We start from the raw sequence: 19,746 nt of genomic DNA on the forward strand, positions 1-19,746 counted from the left end.
ATTAGGGGTGCTCCGATTGATCGGCTACCGATCATTATCAACCAATAATCGCTTTGGGATGATTGATCGGCGGTCTCTTAAAAAGGCCGATCTCAAGCTGGTGACGCGCCTGCCATCAGAAGATTGGCATGACATGCAGCGGCACTGACTCGGTCTCTGTCCGGCGCGGGTAAAATAATATAATGCTTAAGGTGAGGTACAATTCATATTTCTTCATTAAATTACTTATTAAATAATTTGAAAACCTTATGTGAGACGTAATTTCACAAACAGTGTGAGTGCATCACCGCGCGCTCTCTCTCTTTCTCTCTCAAAATGCGCAAATGGCTTTAAATCACATCGCGTCTGCACTATACGCAAGCTGCACAGTTGACACAGGAATTTACACTTGCACAATCAAGGCAGTGTCGCATCGTCACTAAAGTTTATAAACTCCTGAGGACCGTGCACTCATGCCCACTAGCAGCGCACACACATAACGCCAGGTTCGCATTACTTCATTTGCACTGCGTATGCGGTGCGTATTTTATCCGCGTTCATGTTAACGTATTAAAGCATTCACACTGCATGTGGTTGCGGTCCGGCAGTGCGTTCAGAAGCGGTGCGTCTGCAGCAGTGCAGAGATCGTTTCCGCAACGAGCCTATTTTTTCTGAGCTGCAAATGCTGAATTAAAGTAACAGCGCATTGTTTGCGGTAAATATGAACATGGATTTACACGAAAATGTAGTAATTACACCACAAATGCATATATTTAAAGTCTATTGTGTTTCACAGTCAACACATAGGCTATGGGTTTTTGGCTAGGTTTAAAGCAAAAGAGCACTTTTAGATAAACAAGGCAATAATACATGCACTCGTGGAGGTAGGAAAACAAAGTTCTTCATAAACCGCAGGATTGCTTGTAATAAAGATTTAATGCGAAAGAAAGGAGGTAGTGCTGACTGTTTCTGTCAATGGTACGTTTTAATTTAGAATGTTTGTGATAATGTAAGAAACGTAGTTTAAATGTTTTGCCACTTGCTTGCGCAACTAAATATATAAATCTAGAAGTAAATGAAAAAGTAAAAAGCATTGAATAATGTGTTTCTTATATTTATTGCGTTTAACACATCTATGAAAGATTGTATTACTGTACTGTGTAAAAAAAGAATCACAATGCTGAAAAAGCATTTTAAGTAACAATGTTTGGATTTGAAATCCAAATAATGGATAAATGTTGTATTTGTAGTAAACTGCCACGGATCAGTAGCGGACTCCTGTGTGAAAGCACAGTCAGTGCTGCTTCTGCACTGCTTAAGATCAAAAATTAAATTCAGGCCCTGAATAAATGTCTAAAAATCTTGATTGGATCATCACTATAAATAATTCTACATGATAAAAAGAAGGCTTTAAAAAGATCGGTATCGGTGATCGGTATTTGCAGATACTGCTTTCTATGATCGGTCTCAAAAATCCTGATCGGAGCACCCCTAATAATAATCATAATTGTCAATGCCCTAAAACAGACAATCAATCGCCATAATCACAATTATTTCTTAGACAATTAATCGTCAGCCAAATGTCATAATTGTGACAGCCCTAGTACTAGCTATAACTACTACATAACTATTTTGGTGTTATATTAAAACGGATAAACCTTTATCAAGCAAAGATTTATCAATAAATGACACTGAATCACACAAGCTAAATAATGATTTAATAAGTATTGCACCATGCACCATGTGTTTTGACAACTAGATCCTAGCTAACACCCAAAACGACTGTTTCCAACTGTGATGCCGTGTTCCGGAGCGACGAGACAAAAACATTAAAACCCATTATAAACGAGGTATTTGTTGCATCCAGTGGGGACATAATTATGGATTATAATGACTTATACTGTCTTTTTACGCATTGCGTTGCATCGCGCCGCGTAAACAAAACCATGACTGCATTTGTGATCGGAGAAATTACAAACAAGCGCTACTCTACACTGCCAAAAAAGGTGAAAGTAAACTGATGCGTGTCTGTATATTAGATGTGTGCAGCTCTTAAAGCAACAGCAGAATAATTGTAGGCTACTATGTTGCCACTTGTCATTAAAGGGATAGTTCACCCAAAGATGAAAATTCTGTCATCATTTAATCACTCTCATGCTGTCCCAAGCCTGTATTAATTTCTTTCTTGTGCTGAACACAAAAGAAGATATTTTGAAGAATTTGGGTAACCAAAAAGTTGCTAGTCTTTGAATTCTTCAAAATAACGTTTATGTTCAACAGAAGAAAGAAACTCATTTAGGTTTAAAACAACTTGAGTGAGCAAATGATGACAGAATTTTCATTCTTGGGTGAACGATCCCTTTAAATGTTAATAAAACAACAAAACAGAGAAACATCACTCACTGCTCTTGACTGAAGAACTTTAATACAGTTGCTTTAATTAGAATCCATGCATTATTTATGCAGTGAAGTGTATATAGGGTTTTATTTTTATATTTGTTCATTCAGTTTCTTGAATGCTCTTGAAAATCCCCTCTGCAGTGCTAGTTTCAGTCTGATTTATTACATGCGTTATACTCCTCCATACAAGCAAATGGGATATCTTGATTACATAATTTCTCTACTCTAGCGCTTAAACAACTATGATTTACTTAACGTGACTTTTGACATCCTTGGCAAGAATATTTATCCTCAAGTTCTTGTTCAATAATTATAATCATTACAATATGCCCTAAACAAGATTCCTGAACACAAACACAGAAATGTGAATATATTAAAACTTAATTTTTGATGAGTAATATGCATTGCTAAGAACTTCATTTGGACAACTTTAAAGATGATTTTCTCAATATTTAGATTTTTTTGCACCCTCAGATTCCAGATTTTCAAATAGTTGTATCTCAACCAAATATTGTCCTATCCTAACAAACCATACATCAATGGAAAGCTTATTTATTCAGCTTTCATATGATGTATAAATCTCAATTAAAAAAAAAAGACCGGTGACTGGTTCTGTGGTCCAGGATCACAAATCACAGCCAATCAGAACACTGTGTGCATGAGTTCACTGTTTGCACACACTCTCGCAGTGTGCTGCACATTGTAAACCACATACCTTGAGACAACATGCTTTTATTTTCTTTTTTTTTTTTTATAAATGGTACTCCTTGAGTAGCTTGAGGTGATTCGTCAAGTAATATCGGACTCTAAACTTCCACAATCGGCCATGTTTGATAATATACACAAGGAGCAACAAGTAATAGAAAACAAGCAGCTAACAAAATGTATGGACACAGCTGAGGAAAATACTAGTATGTTTATTTCAGTTTTAAAAATTCTTGAGGAATTTAAAAAAAGAAACTTAATATAAAAATAACAAACGTTACACATCTTAAGCACTCGACAAAGAGAAAATCATTTACTGCTATTGATTGAATATCTTGCAAAGCTTTAATAAGAATCAATGTATATTTAATTCATACAGTGAAGGTTATGCAGCATTTTAAATGATCATTTAATGACCATTTTGATAACAGATTGTTTAATGCAGTACGGTGTTTTAAATTGTGCAAATAGATAAGTCCATAGGCTTGTTCCAGTCAGGATATTCTCGAAAGTACACCTCAAACTTGGGAAGATCGCGATTTAAATTGTGGATCGCAATTGTGCGTAATAAGACTGTTATATGGTATTTTGGGAAAATTGCTAAATTGGCCTAAATCAAAGACATTTCTATCTGCATGATATAAGACGGACCTTGCAAATACTCAAGTAATTATACACAGGTTGTACAATAAAAACAAAAACAGAATTACATCACAAAGCACATCTATGAAACACAGATTTACCTAACCCAGGAAAACAAGCACAATGTCAATAAATATAGTGACCATGAGTCAGAAACTGAAACCTGAAATCAGGAACAAATCTTGATCGTAACCTGCAATGAGCAATATGTCTGGGAAATGTAGAGCAAATTCTGATCGGTATTACATAGTCAAGCTTTTCTGACCACTTAAGAGTCATCTAGAGTTACGCATCTAGATGAGAGTATACCATTACACAATTGAAAAGTCACGCACGTTGACAGCATATGAGTGCAGCTGAACAATTTCAGTGCTACAGAGGTCTCATTTGCAGTGAAATTTGGAAAAAGGACTTGTTATCAGTATATCAAAAACCCCTGCAGATACATCATGAGAAAATATCAGTCTAGACCATTGGTCAGAGCCACAAGAGCCTACCTCACTGACTGGGATGGAAACTGGCATATTGTCGCAGGGTAGTAAAGATGTGACAGATCGCTAAAACAGAGATCTCATGAAATATGGCTGGCAGAAAAAATTGCTTCATTTCTTATGCACACATCATATGTGGTGGATAAACAATGCAATGTATCTAAATCCATCATAACACCTCAATACACTGAAATAGACTTAATTTAAAAGGAGTTTTGCAACTTTGCTAAAAGCTTGATTTTTCCATGATATGGTTGACCATCTCATGAGAGACAAGGAGGTTAAAGGTTGTAATATGTCGGCATAGCAGTGGGATTAAACCTGTCTGCAAACAAAGTGAAAAGGGAAATGCAGGTCTTACAAGTGTCATATCACTTACCAGCTAAACAAAGTTCATTAGGGCTGCACAACTAATTGAATAAATGTTATAAAATGTTGTTTCATGTCTGCTGTCGGGTTCCCATTTAAAATGCATTGGGAATGCTAAACGTTCACTTTATTTTCCTCATTTCAAACATTATGGCAGATACAAGTTACTACACAAATGTAATCCATGTCCCTTCGCAATGTCACATGAAAGTGAATAAATTACATTATTAAAAATTATTTCTCTTACACACGAACAGCAAAGCACGGATAATGCATGACATGAGATCAAAAGGCACTTAGTCTCATTCAATAATAATTGCATGGATTATTCGTACTTGTACGAAAAGGAGAAATTATCACAGAAAAATTTCCACCTAAATCACAACACGTGCTTACGCACATGAATTTGTTCTTAACCTCGTTCTAATGTTAATGAATTTTGAGTACTTTAAATAGGTAACCGAGTGCCTGAGGTTAGTAATCTGCATAAAATACATCCAAACCATGCCCCATAACCTTTACCACAACCTTTAGCCAGCGGTATAAGAGTAACCTCACCGCTTAAGTTATACCACACCTTTTCTTACTCTTTTACATGACAAAATTCATTCAAGATCAAATATTTTATAATATTTTTTTAATTATCTTGTCACATTTATAAGTCCACCCATAGTGAATGTGTATGTGTGATTTCAGTTGTTCCTACATTTCTTTGTAAATTTAGAGTAGATTTTAGTACGAACGTTATTGATGAACCATGATTTGTTTGTGAAAATGTTCATACACTTTAGTTTTGTCTGATAATTTCATTCTATTTTATGTTTTATGTATTCTATTTTATGTATTCATTCTATTTTATATTTTAGGTCTATTTTATACCGTTAACCTTGACCACTCAAATTAGTCGAAATGAGAAGCGTCAAGAGTCTTAGAAACTGACTGCTTTTATTTAATGCTTGTGCAAACTTTGTGTTTAACGTCTTTTGAAGCTGGCATGCAGAATAGTAAATGGTACAGATACCTATTACCAAACTCTACAAAGCAGTGCCTTGTCAGTAACATCCACCACTATCAAAAGCCTGATTTTGTTTGCACAATACTTAAAAGAAAATATTTCCAGCACAGGCCCGGTCAAAATCCCCACCAACTAAAAGAAGCAATAAATGCGCTAATATAACCTTCCAATGCTTTGGACAACTTAGCAGTGATGTTAAAACTGTCAATTTATAAGGGCACATTGGGTTGTGAAACTCTTTATTGCTCCTAGGCTCTGCTCAACATTATTTACTATTGTTGAGAAGAATGACTGAACAAAGCTAATTATTCAGCCTAACTTTAATAACTACACGAGTGCAACAGGTGTTACGGTGCTTTACAGACTTGGAAAAAGCACAGAAAACAGGTTGCAGTACTAATAAGAATCTGAACTTTATGAACCTTCCCTACAAATCTCCTATATGACCACCAAGGAGTGACAATAACTGTAGCAGCGTCTGACCCAGAGCACTAAACTTCCTGCCCCAAACACCCAGTGGAATAAAAGCTGACCTCTGAACTGGACACCGATCATTATATACCACTATGGAATGTGTGTGAGGGAGGAAGCAGCTCTGGTTACCAAGAACATGAGCGCACACACCAGGAAATCTGGTTCTACAGGCAGGCCAAGCCCAACCTTGACACACGAAAGGGTGGGTGTAAAAACAAAATGGCTGCATCCCTAACGAAAGTAAACAATTAATCATTAATGCTTACTGAGAGTTTCTAAGGACAGAGAGCTCCAGGCTCCCAGCGGGGGGTCTAGGTAAAGGACCGGGGCAGCAGGTTTATTTGCTTGAAAGCATATGCATAAATAATAAATTAAACTGTACAGAGTCAGTTGCTCAGGCCAAGAGTCCCACCTCCCTCATCCATCTCCCCTCTCCTCTTTCACACTCCGGTCTCGCCTGCACTCCTCCTGGGAGTTGTTCTTCCCTACATCTCAGGCTTCATAGCCGCTTCAGCTGCCAGCAGAAAGGAGTAAAACCGTCTCACTTCACAGCTGTGTTACAAACGGCTCCCGAAGTGGAGGGAACTAATCTGTCCAAACATCAGCGGGGACTCCATGGGCACCACCGTCAACAAAACAGTGTTTTGAACATTTGCTGCGCCATGTTGTGTTTGTTCTAGCGCTTTGATCAGTGACCTAAAACGACTCCGAACGGGGTCTAACCAATGTCGATTGGAGAACGGAGCCAGGAGCGCACTGGCACACGGTAGGCATGTGCGCAATGTGACTGAATAGCTTTTTTTTCCACTGCAGCAGCTCTCCGACTGCAACTGTTCCACATGCCTCGCACGACTCAAACTCCAGGGTGGGAATGTCCAGCTCGCATGTGACATACATTCACAAGCCTCAAGGCCGTTTGTCATGCTAAGAGGTTTAGTATTAGTATATTAGGTTTAATATTCAGAAGGAACATAGTTTTACGGGAGCGTTTAGTCTTTTTCATTCACTAAAATGCAACATGGAGTACAGCAAACTCATGCTAGATTGTTCACCTGAAGGACTCTGTCTGGTTAAACAAGTGAAGGACAGAAGGAAGTCTATTCTAAAAAAAAAAAAAAAACACAGAAGAGAGTAAATAAACTAGGACAAACGTCCTAAGAAAAAAAAGAGACTATTGTAAATGCAGACCTTGATTCATTTTTTGCCCACTAAAAACTGATATTTTCAGCTATAGGAAACATCTACAAACTTTTCAATCTTTCAGCGCTCAATAAGGTCTGAAATATCTAAGGTCTGAAAGTAAGGTCATATAATTTACATTTGCTTATTTGCAGTGAGTCTTGAGATCACCGATCACTAAAGTTGCTAAATCATAGCCGGCTGAACCCTCTCCTTCTGCCACAACAAATATACCACCCTCTTCTTCCTCTGAAAAACCCCACCCCCTCCCCCTGCTTGCTCACACACCCCCTCTCTCTCTCACCGAGAGGCTGCCTATTCGGGGCTTTTGGCTTTCTTACCAACAATGCCACCCTTTAAAACACTATTTTGAGGCCAACCTGAGAAAAAAAGTCTCAGTAAAGGACAAATATTGGTGACCTGACAAAGTGAAAATGTAAAATAGTTTTTTTTTTTAAACTAGTACGTTAACCAAAACCAAAAGTCTCACACTAAATCTGACTATCTACTAAGCTAAGATCAAACTACAAGCTAGCAAGCAACAAAAAGAGAGTACTACACAAGGAAACAACACTGGTGATTAGTTGTGTAATGTTCAGAAAAGCAACTTCACAGAAAGCTTATCAGTTTTACCTTTTAACAGGGACGGAGCAATGTGCAATTTTTTCCAAAAGGGCATCCAGTGTCTGAAAATCCAGCAAATCATTGGACTTGGAATGCATTTTGTAATCCATTTATGAGTTCCTCTCAGCACAAAAGCAAAACAGAAAGGGAACTAAAGGCAAGAAAAGTTCGTCACTCGTTCCCAAAACACAGCAACTTCTCGCTCTCGAATCTCCAGTTCTGACATGTGTGTCCTAAAATCCACTGTGCCAAATAAATGTTAATCCATAGTTAGTCCACCATAGTCCTGAGAGAAAGGTTTCGTGGTTCCTGAGAAACCTCTAAACTGAGTCTCGCTTGCGAGTGAGAGAGAGGCGCAGAGGCCTGAGGCCGGCTGGATCTGTTAGCTCTGTGTGCCGGTCGGCTCTCTACCCCCTCCCCCTGTCAGCAGCACAACGGCCCAGTTGCCACAGGCACTTCGCCCCATTGTGTGTCCACCCGAGGCCTCGCTCACACAAACCGCCTCCAGCAGGGTGCCAGAAAGCGGGGGAAAGGAAGAACGAGCGAAGATGGCTCCGTAAAAACCCAGAATGCGCACTTTCTTTCTCTCGCTCCTTCGCCGAGAGCAGCGTGCTCTTACTCAAGTGAAAATGGCTCTGGCGCTTCCTCATTGAGAAGAGGCTCTACCCACACACCCCTCCCTCGCCTCTCCGGCGCTTGCTCGTTCTCTAACCCCTCCCTTCTCTTTCCCCATCAATAGCTCTCTCTCTCTCTCTTCCTGCCTGGCTCTTTCACTCTTCTCAACATATACACACACACACACACCTTCAGCTCCCCACCCCCTTTCTCCCTCCATTTCGACTTCCCCCACTCATTCTTTTCAGACCGATCTACTGCATGCCTCCCCCACTACACTGAGGGCCATCTTATCTGCTGCCTTTCCACACGCCGCACACATTCACACGTCTAGACTGCATCAGCACAAACAAAAAAAAAACGCCACAGAAGGGCTGCCCAACAAGAGTACAGGAACTGCCCTCCGTGTCAAACTACACAGATGCTCGAGACGCTGTTTGGACGGGGAGGGTTTACAAGGGAAGAGGAGTAGATGGAAACAGTGAGTGGACCCACGGGAGGGTGAATTAGAGGACAACACGGGGATAAACCTCCATAAAACACATGAAAGATTGACGCAAATACTCCTTGCTTATGTGTCGATTTCAGTAGTGTCATCTGTGGGAAAGATTTTTTTAAGGTTCTCCAAGGTAATGTCGTCATTTGCCTGTTCCGCTGCATGATTCACAAACTTTGATACAGACGGCCTCAAGTTTGGTGTGGAAATTATGAGTGTTTGTTTTACATCAGGGCTCTTCATGTTGAGTCTAAAGCGGAGTGGTTTCAGTCACCATGGCTTATTAAAGGGTTAGTTCACCCAAAATGCAAACTGTGTCATGGCTCATCCTCATGCCTTTCCAAACATGTCTAAATGATGACTACTTCCGTGGAACATGGGAAAGCACCATAAAAGTAGACCATATGACCCATGTGTTATATTACAAGTCACTTGAAGCCATACAGAAGATTTGTGAGAGTAAAAAACAGAAGTCATTGCTCACTAAAAATCTTTTTTTCCACAGCTCTCATTTGCACTTGTTCACATATTCAAAATGAGATACATGGGAACCAATGGCCATTGATCTCACTGAAGTCTAATCTTGAAGTGTGAACATACGCAAGTGAAAGTGATATTTGAGAACTTAAATTTACACCTGTTTATCACACAAAGCTATTGCAGGCATAAGGTTTAATTTGTTAACATTAGTTAACTACATTAATAAACATTAACCAATACTGAACAATACTTCTACAGCATTTATTAATCTTACGTCATGTAAATTTCAACAATTACTTATACATTTTTAAAATCAAAAGTAAAATCTAATACCACTAATGCACTGTTAACTAACTGTATTTTTACTAAATAACATTAACAAAGAATAATAAAACATAGCTAATTGATAGTTAATTTTAGATTAAGTATTAACAAATAATGTTAACAAGAGCCCTTATTGTAAAGTATTACCCTGTTGTATAACTTTAGAATAAATCTAAATATGACTACCATACGGTGGGAGATTGACAGTCACTTTTAGGCTTCCACTGTATGGAAAATTGGGAGTTTGGAATGAAGTGATGAGTAAATGACAATTTTCATTTATGGGTGAACTATCCCTTTAAACACAGAATTACACATCAATGTTTGTGTGACAGAGTGGGACGACCTTTCATTACATGGACTGTCTCCTCCCCCGATGGCATCAGCCCACCATCTGTCCACACACACCCCTCATCATCATCATCATCATGACTCAGGCTAATTTCCTCCCATCCTCCCACCTTCTCTGCTACTTTTACCTCACTCTCTTTTACTTTCAGTTCAGGGCCACCCAGTTACACAGCGGTCACAAACGCCGACAGCCAGCACACGGTGCAAGGGAAAATGTTGGAAGGGAGAGAGAAGAACAGAAGAGCGATGGTTTGTGAGCTGCTGTAACTGGCAGAAGGGCATGAAGTGAAAAAAGACACCAAATCGAGTGAGCCACTCCAGAGACTGTCAAAGCTAATACTCTCAATTCAGTGGTTGAATTATTTACATCTAGAGTTTACAGATTAGGAGTTAGATCTCAATATTTATCTTTTGACAAATGTATTCCATGTTTTAATATTTACGTATTTGCTCTGAAATTATTTAAAGGGCAATTTTTGTCTTTCAGATGAACTAATATTTCAAACCTTGTACCCAAGATGAAAGATGTTTAAAGTAAAATCAATAACAAAACATAAAATTCAATGCTTTTTCAATATAGGAAAAATAATGTCATTTTATTTATATGCCCCAATAAAAGAATACATAACTTGCTTATTATCTTATATTGGGGCATATCTACATTCATACATTGATAAATGAAAAATATGAAGATTAAGGTTGAAAAGTTAAAGATGTACCTTCATATTTTTCATTTTTCATATTTATTTAATATTTACCTTCACATTTCAACGTTTGAAATGCCTCACAGGGACAACATTTATGCATGCAAATTATTCTCCAATATATTAATCAAAAATTGTTGTGGCCTATAGGACCTCAATAAGAGGCTGTATGTCCATCCCTCAAAGCCTCATTTTCATTGGCATCAAATTAAATACGGCATCTACTCCAAAGTAGGGATGCGCCGATCCGATATTCATATTGGGTATCGGCTCCGATAGTGCCATTTTTCTCGGATCGGGTATCGGTCAGAGAGGGCCGATCCAAATCAGAGAATTATTTTTTTTTTTTCTCGATTGTGGGAATTATTCTGTGTTACTTCTGAAGCCATACGATAGCTTAATGTGAGCTACATATGAATATTTAAGTCCTTACATTAAAGTTCACACAAACTCTTTTCTCCGCTGTGGCTGTTAGTCATTCGTTCAGCCTTTAAACCCTGGTCGCGTTCAGTTACAGTAGTCAGTTCGGTAAAGCTCTCTCCAAGATCATTGTGTTCCCATTATACTTGATTTGTAAATACATATCTATGATTTTGCAAAAAGGACTTTATCTTCTTGCCGGAGTTTAATGTTGTTTTGTTACTTGCTACTGGGTGTCTGTGAGAACAAAACACGGACGTACAAAAGACTATAGATTGTTTTTAACGTGCACAGTAACTGAAATTTAAAACTGTTAAAAGAAAGGCTCAATAACTGTTGCACATACACTACGCATCAATTTCTCTTCCCTTTGTGCTTTGCAGTTTTTAACACGAAATGCTTACAATGTGCGCATCCGATGTGCAGAATGATGCGCTTGAAGCAACACGGTGTCAGGCTGTGACGCCATGTTGCTTCAAGCGCATCATTCTGCACACCGGATGCGCACATTGTAAGCGCTTCGTGCTCATAGACTGCATAAAAACAGTTCGTGCTGCACTGTATTTGGGTTTGTCCTATCGTATCTATCATATGTTGTTGCCTTATTAAAAAATATGCTATACATTTAAAAGAAATGTATTTTAATTTTATAGTATATACTTATATATAAATACATTCAGGAATGTTTTTAATGAATGGATTTTATAATACAAATAGCAATGTGTAACATTTTACCATATTTAGTGCAACACTTTTATTTGTTCCCCACAAAATATTGTTTTTTCACTAAATGTTTGGATTTCTAAAATTATTGTGCACTGATTTTTCTAGAATAACTTTTGCTGCCGAATTATCCACTAACCTAGTTTATGATAAATTTTTGTCATAGATTATAAATATACATAGGCCTATATTTTTTCATATTTGTTTATTTTATTTTTCTTTATAATGAAGTAGTCTGTATCTAGTAGATTGTGAAAGAATGATTATCAGTTCCACACACAGAGATATATAAATTCTACATTTATTTAAATGAGGGAAAAAAACCGTCACTGGTATCGGATCGGTATCGGCCAATACCGAACCCTAGGTATCGGAATCGGTATCGGAGGCGAAAAAGGCGGACTGGAGCATCCCTACTCCAAAGTCCATTTAGATTTGATTCGGTCTCATAAAAGGACACTTGTAAACAATCAGTCCAACCCAAAAGGGAGGGGGATTTACATTAGAAGCTAACGAGCAATTATCACGTATTGAGTGCCAGTGAGAATAAAAGAGGGGCGTCGTGCTGGGCCATGTAAGAGTGACAGATCTCTGTAGAGATGGTCACAACAGCAGATACAATGTCAGAATCAGAATCAGAATGAACAGATGTGACGGGGAGAATCCTATGTAAGCTCATCTACCTCTTTATAAACCCAAACCTTCACTGCTCAGACAGAGACAAAAACACTGCTACCTACCTGTCTTTCATGCCTTTTACTGCTCTTATTCATAGGTATAGCACTGAAGGGGAAAGTAATAAGCCAGGTTCAAAGTCACAACATGAACACAGCTCAATATTATACTGCATGCATTTAACCACTGTGCCACAGTTTTGACCACCTTTAATTCTTTAAGGGCTAATTACCGGAGCTTGCGAAAGCAAATATCATTACTCATACTTCTGGTTAAGGGGTTCAAATTCAAATCCCTGCGTGTTAAAAAATTGGCACATAACCTGTGCTGTTTGTACTACAAACATGAATAGCATCTCAAATCGCATGCATTGAAGAGAGAGGCGTGATATTAAGGAGCTCTGAACTCACAATTTTCACCTGGATAACACTACCATTCACTATCATGCAAACGTTTGTGCATAGTATGATTCGCGTTTTTGAAGGAAGTCTCTAATGCTCACCAAGGCTGCATTTATTTGATCAAAACTACAGTAATATTGTGAAATATTACAATTTATAATAACTGCATTTTTGAATATACATTAAAATGTAATTTATTCCTGTGATGCAAAAGCTGAATCATTACTCCAGACTTCAGTGTCACATGATCCTTTAGAAATCATTCTAATATGCTGATTTGCTGCTCAAGCAAACATTTGGTATCAATGTTGAAAACAGCTGCGTCACATTTTTGTGGAAAATATAAACATAAGTCAGTTTTCAAGAAATTTCACTATATTAGTGAGGATATTTGGTCCTTACAAGTAAACCAAAACTTGTACACACAGTGCTTCCTGTCTGCCAGAGGGGACAGGAACCCTGACCTTTGACCTCAACCCCTCACATTCCAGGTAAACCTCTATCCAGCCCCAACCATCTGCACTCACTTTTACTGCCCCATCACAGGATTCCACCACTCCTATAAGTGTGTGGGTGTGTGTGTATGTGAGACCTTCGGGCTGTATATATGGCTGGTGGAGGAAAAGACATCCTTCAGATTTCACATTCTGTCAGGAAGCACTCTGCAGCAGCGTGCCAGAGTCTGGCCAAACAGCGGCAATCCCTCCACCCGGAGAGCACGTGCCTTCCCCAACACCGCCTGAGACAATACAGCAGCTGCTCGAGTGACAAAGCACAACTCAGAGGCTGGGACGACCCTCACCAGCATTTGTTGGCTGATTTTCTGTGTGTGTGTGTGTGTGGGGGGGGGGATCCAGCATTCAAACATAGATGGGTTTGGGTGAGAAGGAAGAGAATAGGGGGGATGGGAGGAATGGATGAGAAGGAGGTGGCGGCAGGCGAGCGCCTTCAGACTTTTGAGCCCATTAATCATCTGAATGTTTGAGAAGCCCAAGCCAACAGGGAACTGGCTGGAGAGAACAGGGACAAGTAATCTGCTCTGTGTGTGTTTGCCTGCATCAAGGAGGAGTACAAAGGCTATAGCAGGTGAGAATGAGCCCATGAAGAAAAGAGGGAAGTACAGGATAGACAAAAAACAGAACAATGAAAGGCTTTTATGTGACCCATTGAGTGAAATGAAGAGGACACACATTCACACGCACGCACACACACACGCACCACACACACACAAAAAGAGTTCTCCTTTCTCCCCATCTGCTCCTAACGTAAGCCTCCTGTGGCACACGGGACAGAACCCCTCCCATCTGTCGTTTGGGGCGATGTGCCCTGCAATGACACAGTAGCCGTACGCTAGCACACAAGAGCACCAACAGACACCTTGACCCCTCTCGGTCTCCTGTCATACAGCCGCTGCGCTGCACGCACCCGTCATAGCTCGCACACGCTCACAGCAGTAGACGTCCTCTGGAGGACCCGGATCATCTTTGAAAGGGCACAAGCAGAAACAAGTCAACTATTTTTGACGCAGATACAAACAAACACTGCCCTAAAGCCCAACTGAAAATGTTTGCACTGCCTGGTGCACCTTCAGTATGGAAGGCTGAAGAAAGGCTGAGAATCGGTCCCTTCATACATTTATGAATAAGAGAAACCACAACACTCGATATGAAAGTCACGGCTTACTGTTAAGAGCTGATTTTTTTTTGTATACTCAAAAGCACTTATGCGCATTAGCTTTGAGCAGCCTGAAAAAGACTGTTTTAGCCTGATTTGATCTTAAACACAATTTAAGATGGCACTGTGGTTACATTTTATTCCTGATTTTTAAATACACTACCGCTTCAAGTTTTGGGGATGGTAATATTTTTGAAAGACGTCTCTTTTGCTCACCAAGGCTGCATTTATTTGATCAAAAATACAATAAAAACAGTAATATTGTGAAATATTATTACAACTGAAAATAACCATTTTCTCTTCAAATACATTTCAAAATGTAATTTATTCTTTTGAAGCAAAGCTCATTATCATTACTCCAGTCTGAATTTGAACATTTGAAAGGTAGTGTATATTTTATGACACACATGCATAGCACATGAGCTTCCATAACATCCAGATCCACACAACAAACACTGCAGTTTATACTGTTATTAGGTTCACTTTCATTGTGCATTAAACTAGAGATCATCAGCCTAAGACAATAGTATGAGAGTCTGTTTGAAGCACTCTTACTATTTTGTACTGTAACTGCGCTGTTTTAATTTGCCATACATACTTTAAAAGTACACTTTAGTTAGCTGAGGATTCATAAACCAAACAGATTAAAGCCTCCAAAACAGAGGTGAATCAAAGGATTTTAGCAAAGGAAACTGAATAACTGCTGTGCATGAAACAAACACTGCAAACATACCACTGATCTGCATTACACACTGAGAAACTGATCAACGGGTTTATTTTCAAATAATCTTTTTTTCTCACTGTCCTAAATTAAAAGGGTCTGACATGCACAAAGTTTGAGGTTTTAGAGTTTGATGTTTAAGTGTCAGTCCTCACACACTGTAGCTTTTTAATTCATTGTTCAGTTTTTCCACTATTGTTAGTCTACTATTGCTAAGTTTTTTTTAAAAGAGCAGGGACAGTGTTAAAAATAAACTTCTGCTACTCGTTTCTAAAGCTGGGATTCTTCAAAAGAATGCACAGCGGGCCGCGAGTGACAGGAGGCCAGAAACACCTGAAGGTTGGGTAAAAGTTCCCTGATATAATAAAACTAAATAAAGTAACTTCCCATACCAGTTTTTCTACAGTATTAGTAGTTCAAACTAAATTCAGGAGTTCAGTTATCGCATTGAAATCCAGCCTATCAGCTGTAGACAAGCTGTAATCATTTTCTGCCTTCGCCACATGCTTTAGTCACAAGTACGTAAACTATAGTTTAAGTGACAGTCACAAACAAATGCGATCTTGAGGCTTGATGTTATAACAGCCAAACAAATGCATGCACAACAACAACAACAATAATAAACAAAAATAAATTTAAGCAGTTAGTACTTCAAAAAATACTGTTTTATTTTTGTATTATTGCTTGTGCATTTTTTATATTACAGAAATGGCTTTAATATATTTAACTTATTGATAAAAAGGATCTACATTGTCATTATATCACAACAAAATAAATATGCTAAACTTGAGAAACACAAAATTAAAGGGGTCATATGATGCGATTTCAAGTTTTCCTTTCTCTTTGGAGTGTTACAAGCTGTTTGTGAATATGCTTTTGTCTCGTCGCTCCGGGACACGGCATCACAATATGGTACGGGGCGTAACATTTCCGTCACACGCTTGAGGTATTCGGCCAATCACAACGCACTGGATAGCTGGCCAATCAGAGCACACCTCGCTTTTCAGACCGATGAGCTTTGTAAAAATCGACGCGTTTCAGAAAGGCGGGGCATAGAGGAGAAACAATAATGTACAGTATGTGGAAAATAATGTGTTTTTTGAACCTTAAACCACATAAACATTTCATTACACCAAATACACAAAATAATGTTCTTTTTAGCAACATCATATGACCCCTTTAACATTTTGAAGATTTTAGGCTAGATGTAATGACAGCCAAATAAATGCATGCACAATAATAATAATTTAAGTAGTTAGTACTTAGGGCTGGGAGAAATGGCCAAAAAAATTATCACGATAAAATTTTTCATATCAGTCAATATCGATAATGATCACAATAACCTTCAAATCTTTATTTCTTTCAAATTTAAAGGCAGATTTTTGCTCCCAATTGAAAGTTGTAGAAACCAGACCGTAAATTGTGGTTTTAAACTACTCTTTATTGACAGAACATGACAGACACTTCACATTTTTTAATTCTTTACACTTTTCCAGTCAGTTTTCCTTAAAATAAATATCTTAATAGAAAAATGTATTTCTTAGTTTCTGCATGTTCTAATGAGTGATGTTGTTTTAAATCATGAAATAGGTTTGTGTTTTGTCTTTGATGATGTGTATCTTCAGCACAGTTTGCAGTGCAGGCTGCAATATTAATAATATTACATTTTTTGTCTCTTAGAAATGCAGATTTGACAGTAGCTTGAGTTAGGATGCAGATGTCAATTTATGTTCATTATCAAAAACAATAACATCTGTAACAACCTCATTTTTATATGGTGAAATTTAATTATTCTGTCTGTTTGAGGGTTTTTTGTTTGTTTGTTTGTTTTTTGAGTTTAGAATTAACCATTGGTCTTCCATAGTAGCATATATTTAGATCATGATAACCAGTTAAAACCAAACACATAGCACCTCAATACCATGGTATAAATGTAACTATATGGTTTCAATATATTTGTATGCAAAACAGTAGTCTAAATACATTTATTGCACAAGCACTATTGCTCAATAACAAAAAATACTGTATTTTTATTCCATTACTCCTTTAATACATTTTATACATGTCTACATTAATAATATAATAAAATTCTATATGAATATCTCACATTTCTGCCACGATACCATGGTCCAGTTAGTGTTACTACAGTAAATACTGTAAATACGGTACATTATGGTGATTTGTAGACAGAAAAGCCTTCTGATTGTATCGTTGCACACAGTGTTTCTGCTGTTTGTCAGCGCTGTTTTATCTGGCTTTTTGTGTTCTTCTCTGAATTTAAGCCCTTCACACTGGATCTCACAGCGCTGTTCAGTGCTCGCGTGACCGAGACTCATCAAGCGAGTAAACACATCTGCTCTAGTAAGCTCGTGTTGCACTGCCGTTTGAACTTTGAGCTGAGCGGATAAATGATGCTCCATGTGGCGCAGTTCAAATGAGTAGCGCTGTTTTGTTCCGCTTTTGGACCATAAACATTATATTGAACATTTATCGAACTCGTTATTGTTTTATTGAGAAAAATGATATCACGATAATTATCGTTATCGAATTATCACCCTGCCCTATTACTACTTAAATGTTTAATTTTTTATCATTACTTGTTGCATTTTTTTTTTTACTTTACTGCCATTGTAGGGCCCTATGATTTCTGTGATGTGGAAAACATGGACGGAATCGCAGAATTCCAGTATAGGTCAGTACTGCTGGGGCAGTCGTGGCCTAATGGTTAGAGAGTCGGACTTGTAACCCGAAGGTTGCGGGTTCGAGTCTCAGGTCACAAAATCGATGTGATGACAGCCAAATAAATGAATAATAATAATAATAATTTGTTTTTTTAAATTATGAATAAAAATTTTATTTTACATTATTACTTGTAAAGTTAAAAAAACATTACTGCCATTGTTTTAATATACAAGCTTTTTTGTTAATAAAAAAAGAGGAGGCCTTTGTTATCATATTAGTTTTTGATGTGGTAATGTGACAACCCTGGGAAAAACAAAATCAACACATTTTGAAGTACTGCCACTCAAAGTAAATATTTTTGCTGTGAAACAATGTTCAGACTATAAGGACATGATGTGACAGACACAAACCACTCTGCCACTTTTCATACAGCTGTTAGTCTATTTGGCAGACATTATTTATTAGAGACTAAGCTTTTATTACCCCTCTGGAATTATGGAAGGTGCTGTCAGGTTATTGACTCACATTTCTGTCTCTTGTGTGAAGAGTCTCTTATCTGAGCGCACACATCTTCTCCAGGAGCACTCAGCAGAAGAGCTGCTTTCAAGCCGTCCAGAGAGAAAAGTCACCAGCTCAGACGCAGGCTACGCCGATCACGCTACTGTAGACAAACAGAGAAAGAGAGACAGACGTGAATGACTTGTTTGAAGTCTCCACTCATTTAAACCGCACACGTGCACAGTACTGATACACGTGATTAAACTGACTGTAGCTTGATGTCTTTTATAAATTAAATTTAAATTACACACTAGCCACAGCAAAGCTGCAAGATTTTAGTTTACAAAAGGCATCTTTTGCTCTGATAATATAAGTGCAAGACTTCAGACTATGATGAATGCTGCTGTTAAATAAAACCTACAATACCTGAAAAAAATTAGGCTACAGCAGTTTGTTTCATTTGTATCTTTCCTGTTCTGTATTTGTCCTTGTTTGTAATTTGCATTTTTGTTATTTTTAATAAGAAATATTAAATAAAGTGAAATATTTTGGTCATATTACCCACCCCAACTATGGCCTTAATGGTCTATAATTCTTTTTTTCTTTTCTGTTACCTTATAGGGTAATATTTTCAAATAGGGAAATTAGTTTGGCTGTGCTGTTCAGTAACTTGCAAAATAGACTTAGCTCTGTATTATTTGGCTGGTTTTGGGTTCACTTGACCCCTATGCACTTCTTATGAGATGCTCTCACGCCGCATTCTTGCATTTAAATGACTGAAACAGACCAGAAGTAATTTTTAAACCTGGACTATTTTAAACTTGACACATCTTTTTAAAATACAACACTTATGGTTCTTCTTTAGAAAGCATCTCGCCATAACACAACGACCAAATAGGCCTGTCGCAATAATCAATATATCGACTTATCGTGCAATATATGTACATGACCTCAATAATTTTTGGTGACGCAATATATCGCCCACTATATATGCTTAAAAATTTATGTCACCATGTTTTGTACATTCCACTTGCGCCTGAGTCTTTTGCAGCTTCTCGTACATAACGTGGTGTAGTCATGAGGTGCTAGTTCAAATAAAAAAAA

General features: G+C 38.0%; 1 protein-coding gene across 4 annotated transcripts in view; it reads right to left on the bottom strand.

Moving 5' to 3' along the window:
- Positions 1-19,746, bottom strand: part of LOC107757365 (bromodomain-containing protein 4-like) — a 72,161-nt gene that overhangs the window by 37,673 nt on the left and 14,742 nt on the right. For 2 of the 4 annotated variants that reach the window (XM_016574812.1, XM_016574810.1), the window contains exon 1: positions 7,888-8,576. In XM_016574812.1, the coding sequence (XP_016430298.1) occupies positions 7,888-7,988 (101 nt within the window). In that variant the 5' untranslated portion in view covers positions 7,989-8,576. Of the gene's footprint in view, positions 1-7,887; positions 8,577-18,669; positions 18,806-19,746 lie in introns of those variants that run through there. The other 2 variants (XM_016574813.1, XM_016574811.1) reach the window with 2 other exon arrangements.

This window comes from Sinocyclocheilus rhinocerous, unplaced genomic scaffold (assembly GCF_001515625.1).
Source record: "Sinocyclocheilus rhinocerous isolate Xijiao unplaced genomic scaffold, SAMN03320098_v1.1 scaffold383, whole genome shotgun sequence".
In the NCBI taxonomy this organism is placed as follows: domain Eukaryota; kingdom Metazoa; phylum Chordata; class Actinopteri; order Cypriniformes; family Cyprinidae; genus Sinocyclocheilus; species Sinocyclocheilus rhinocerous.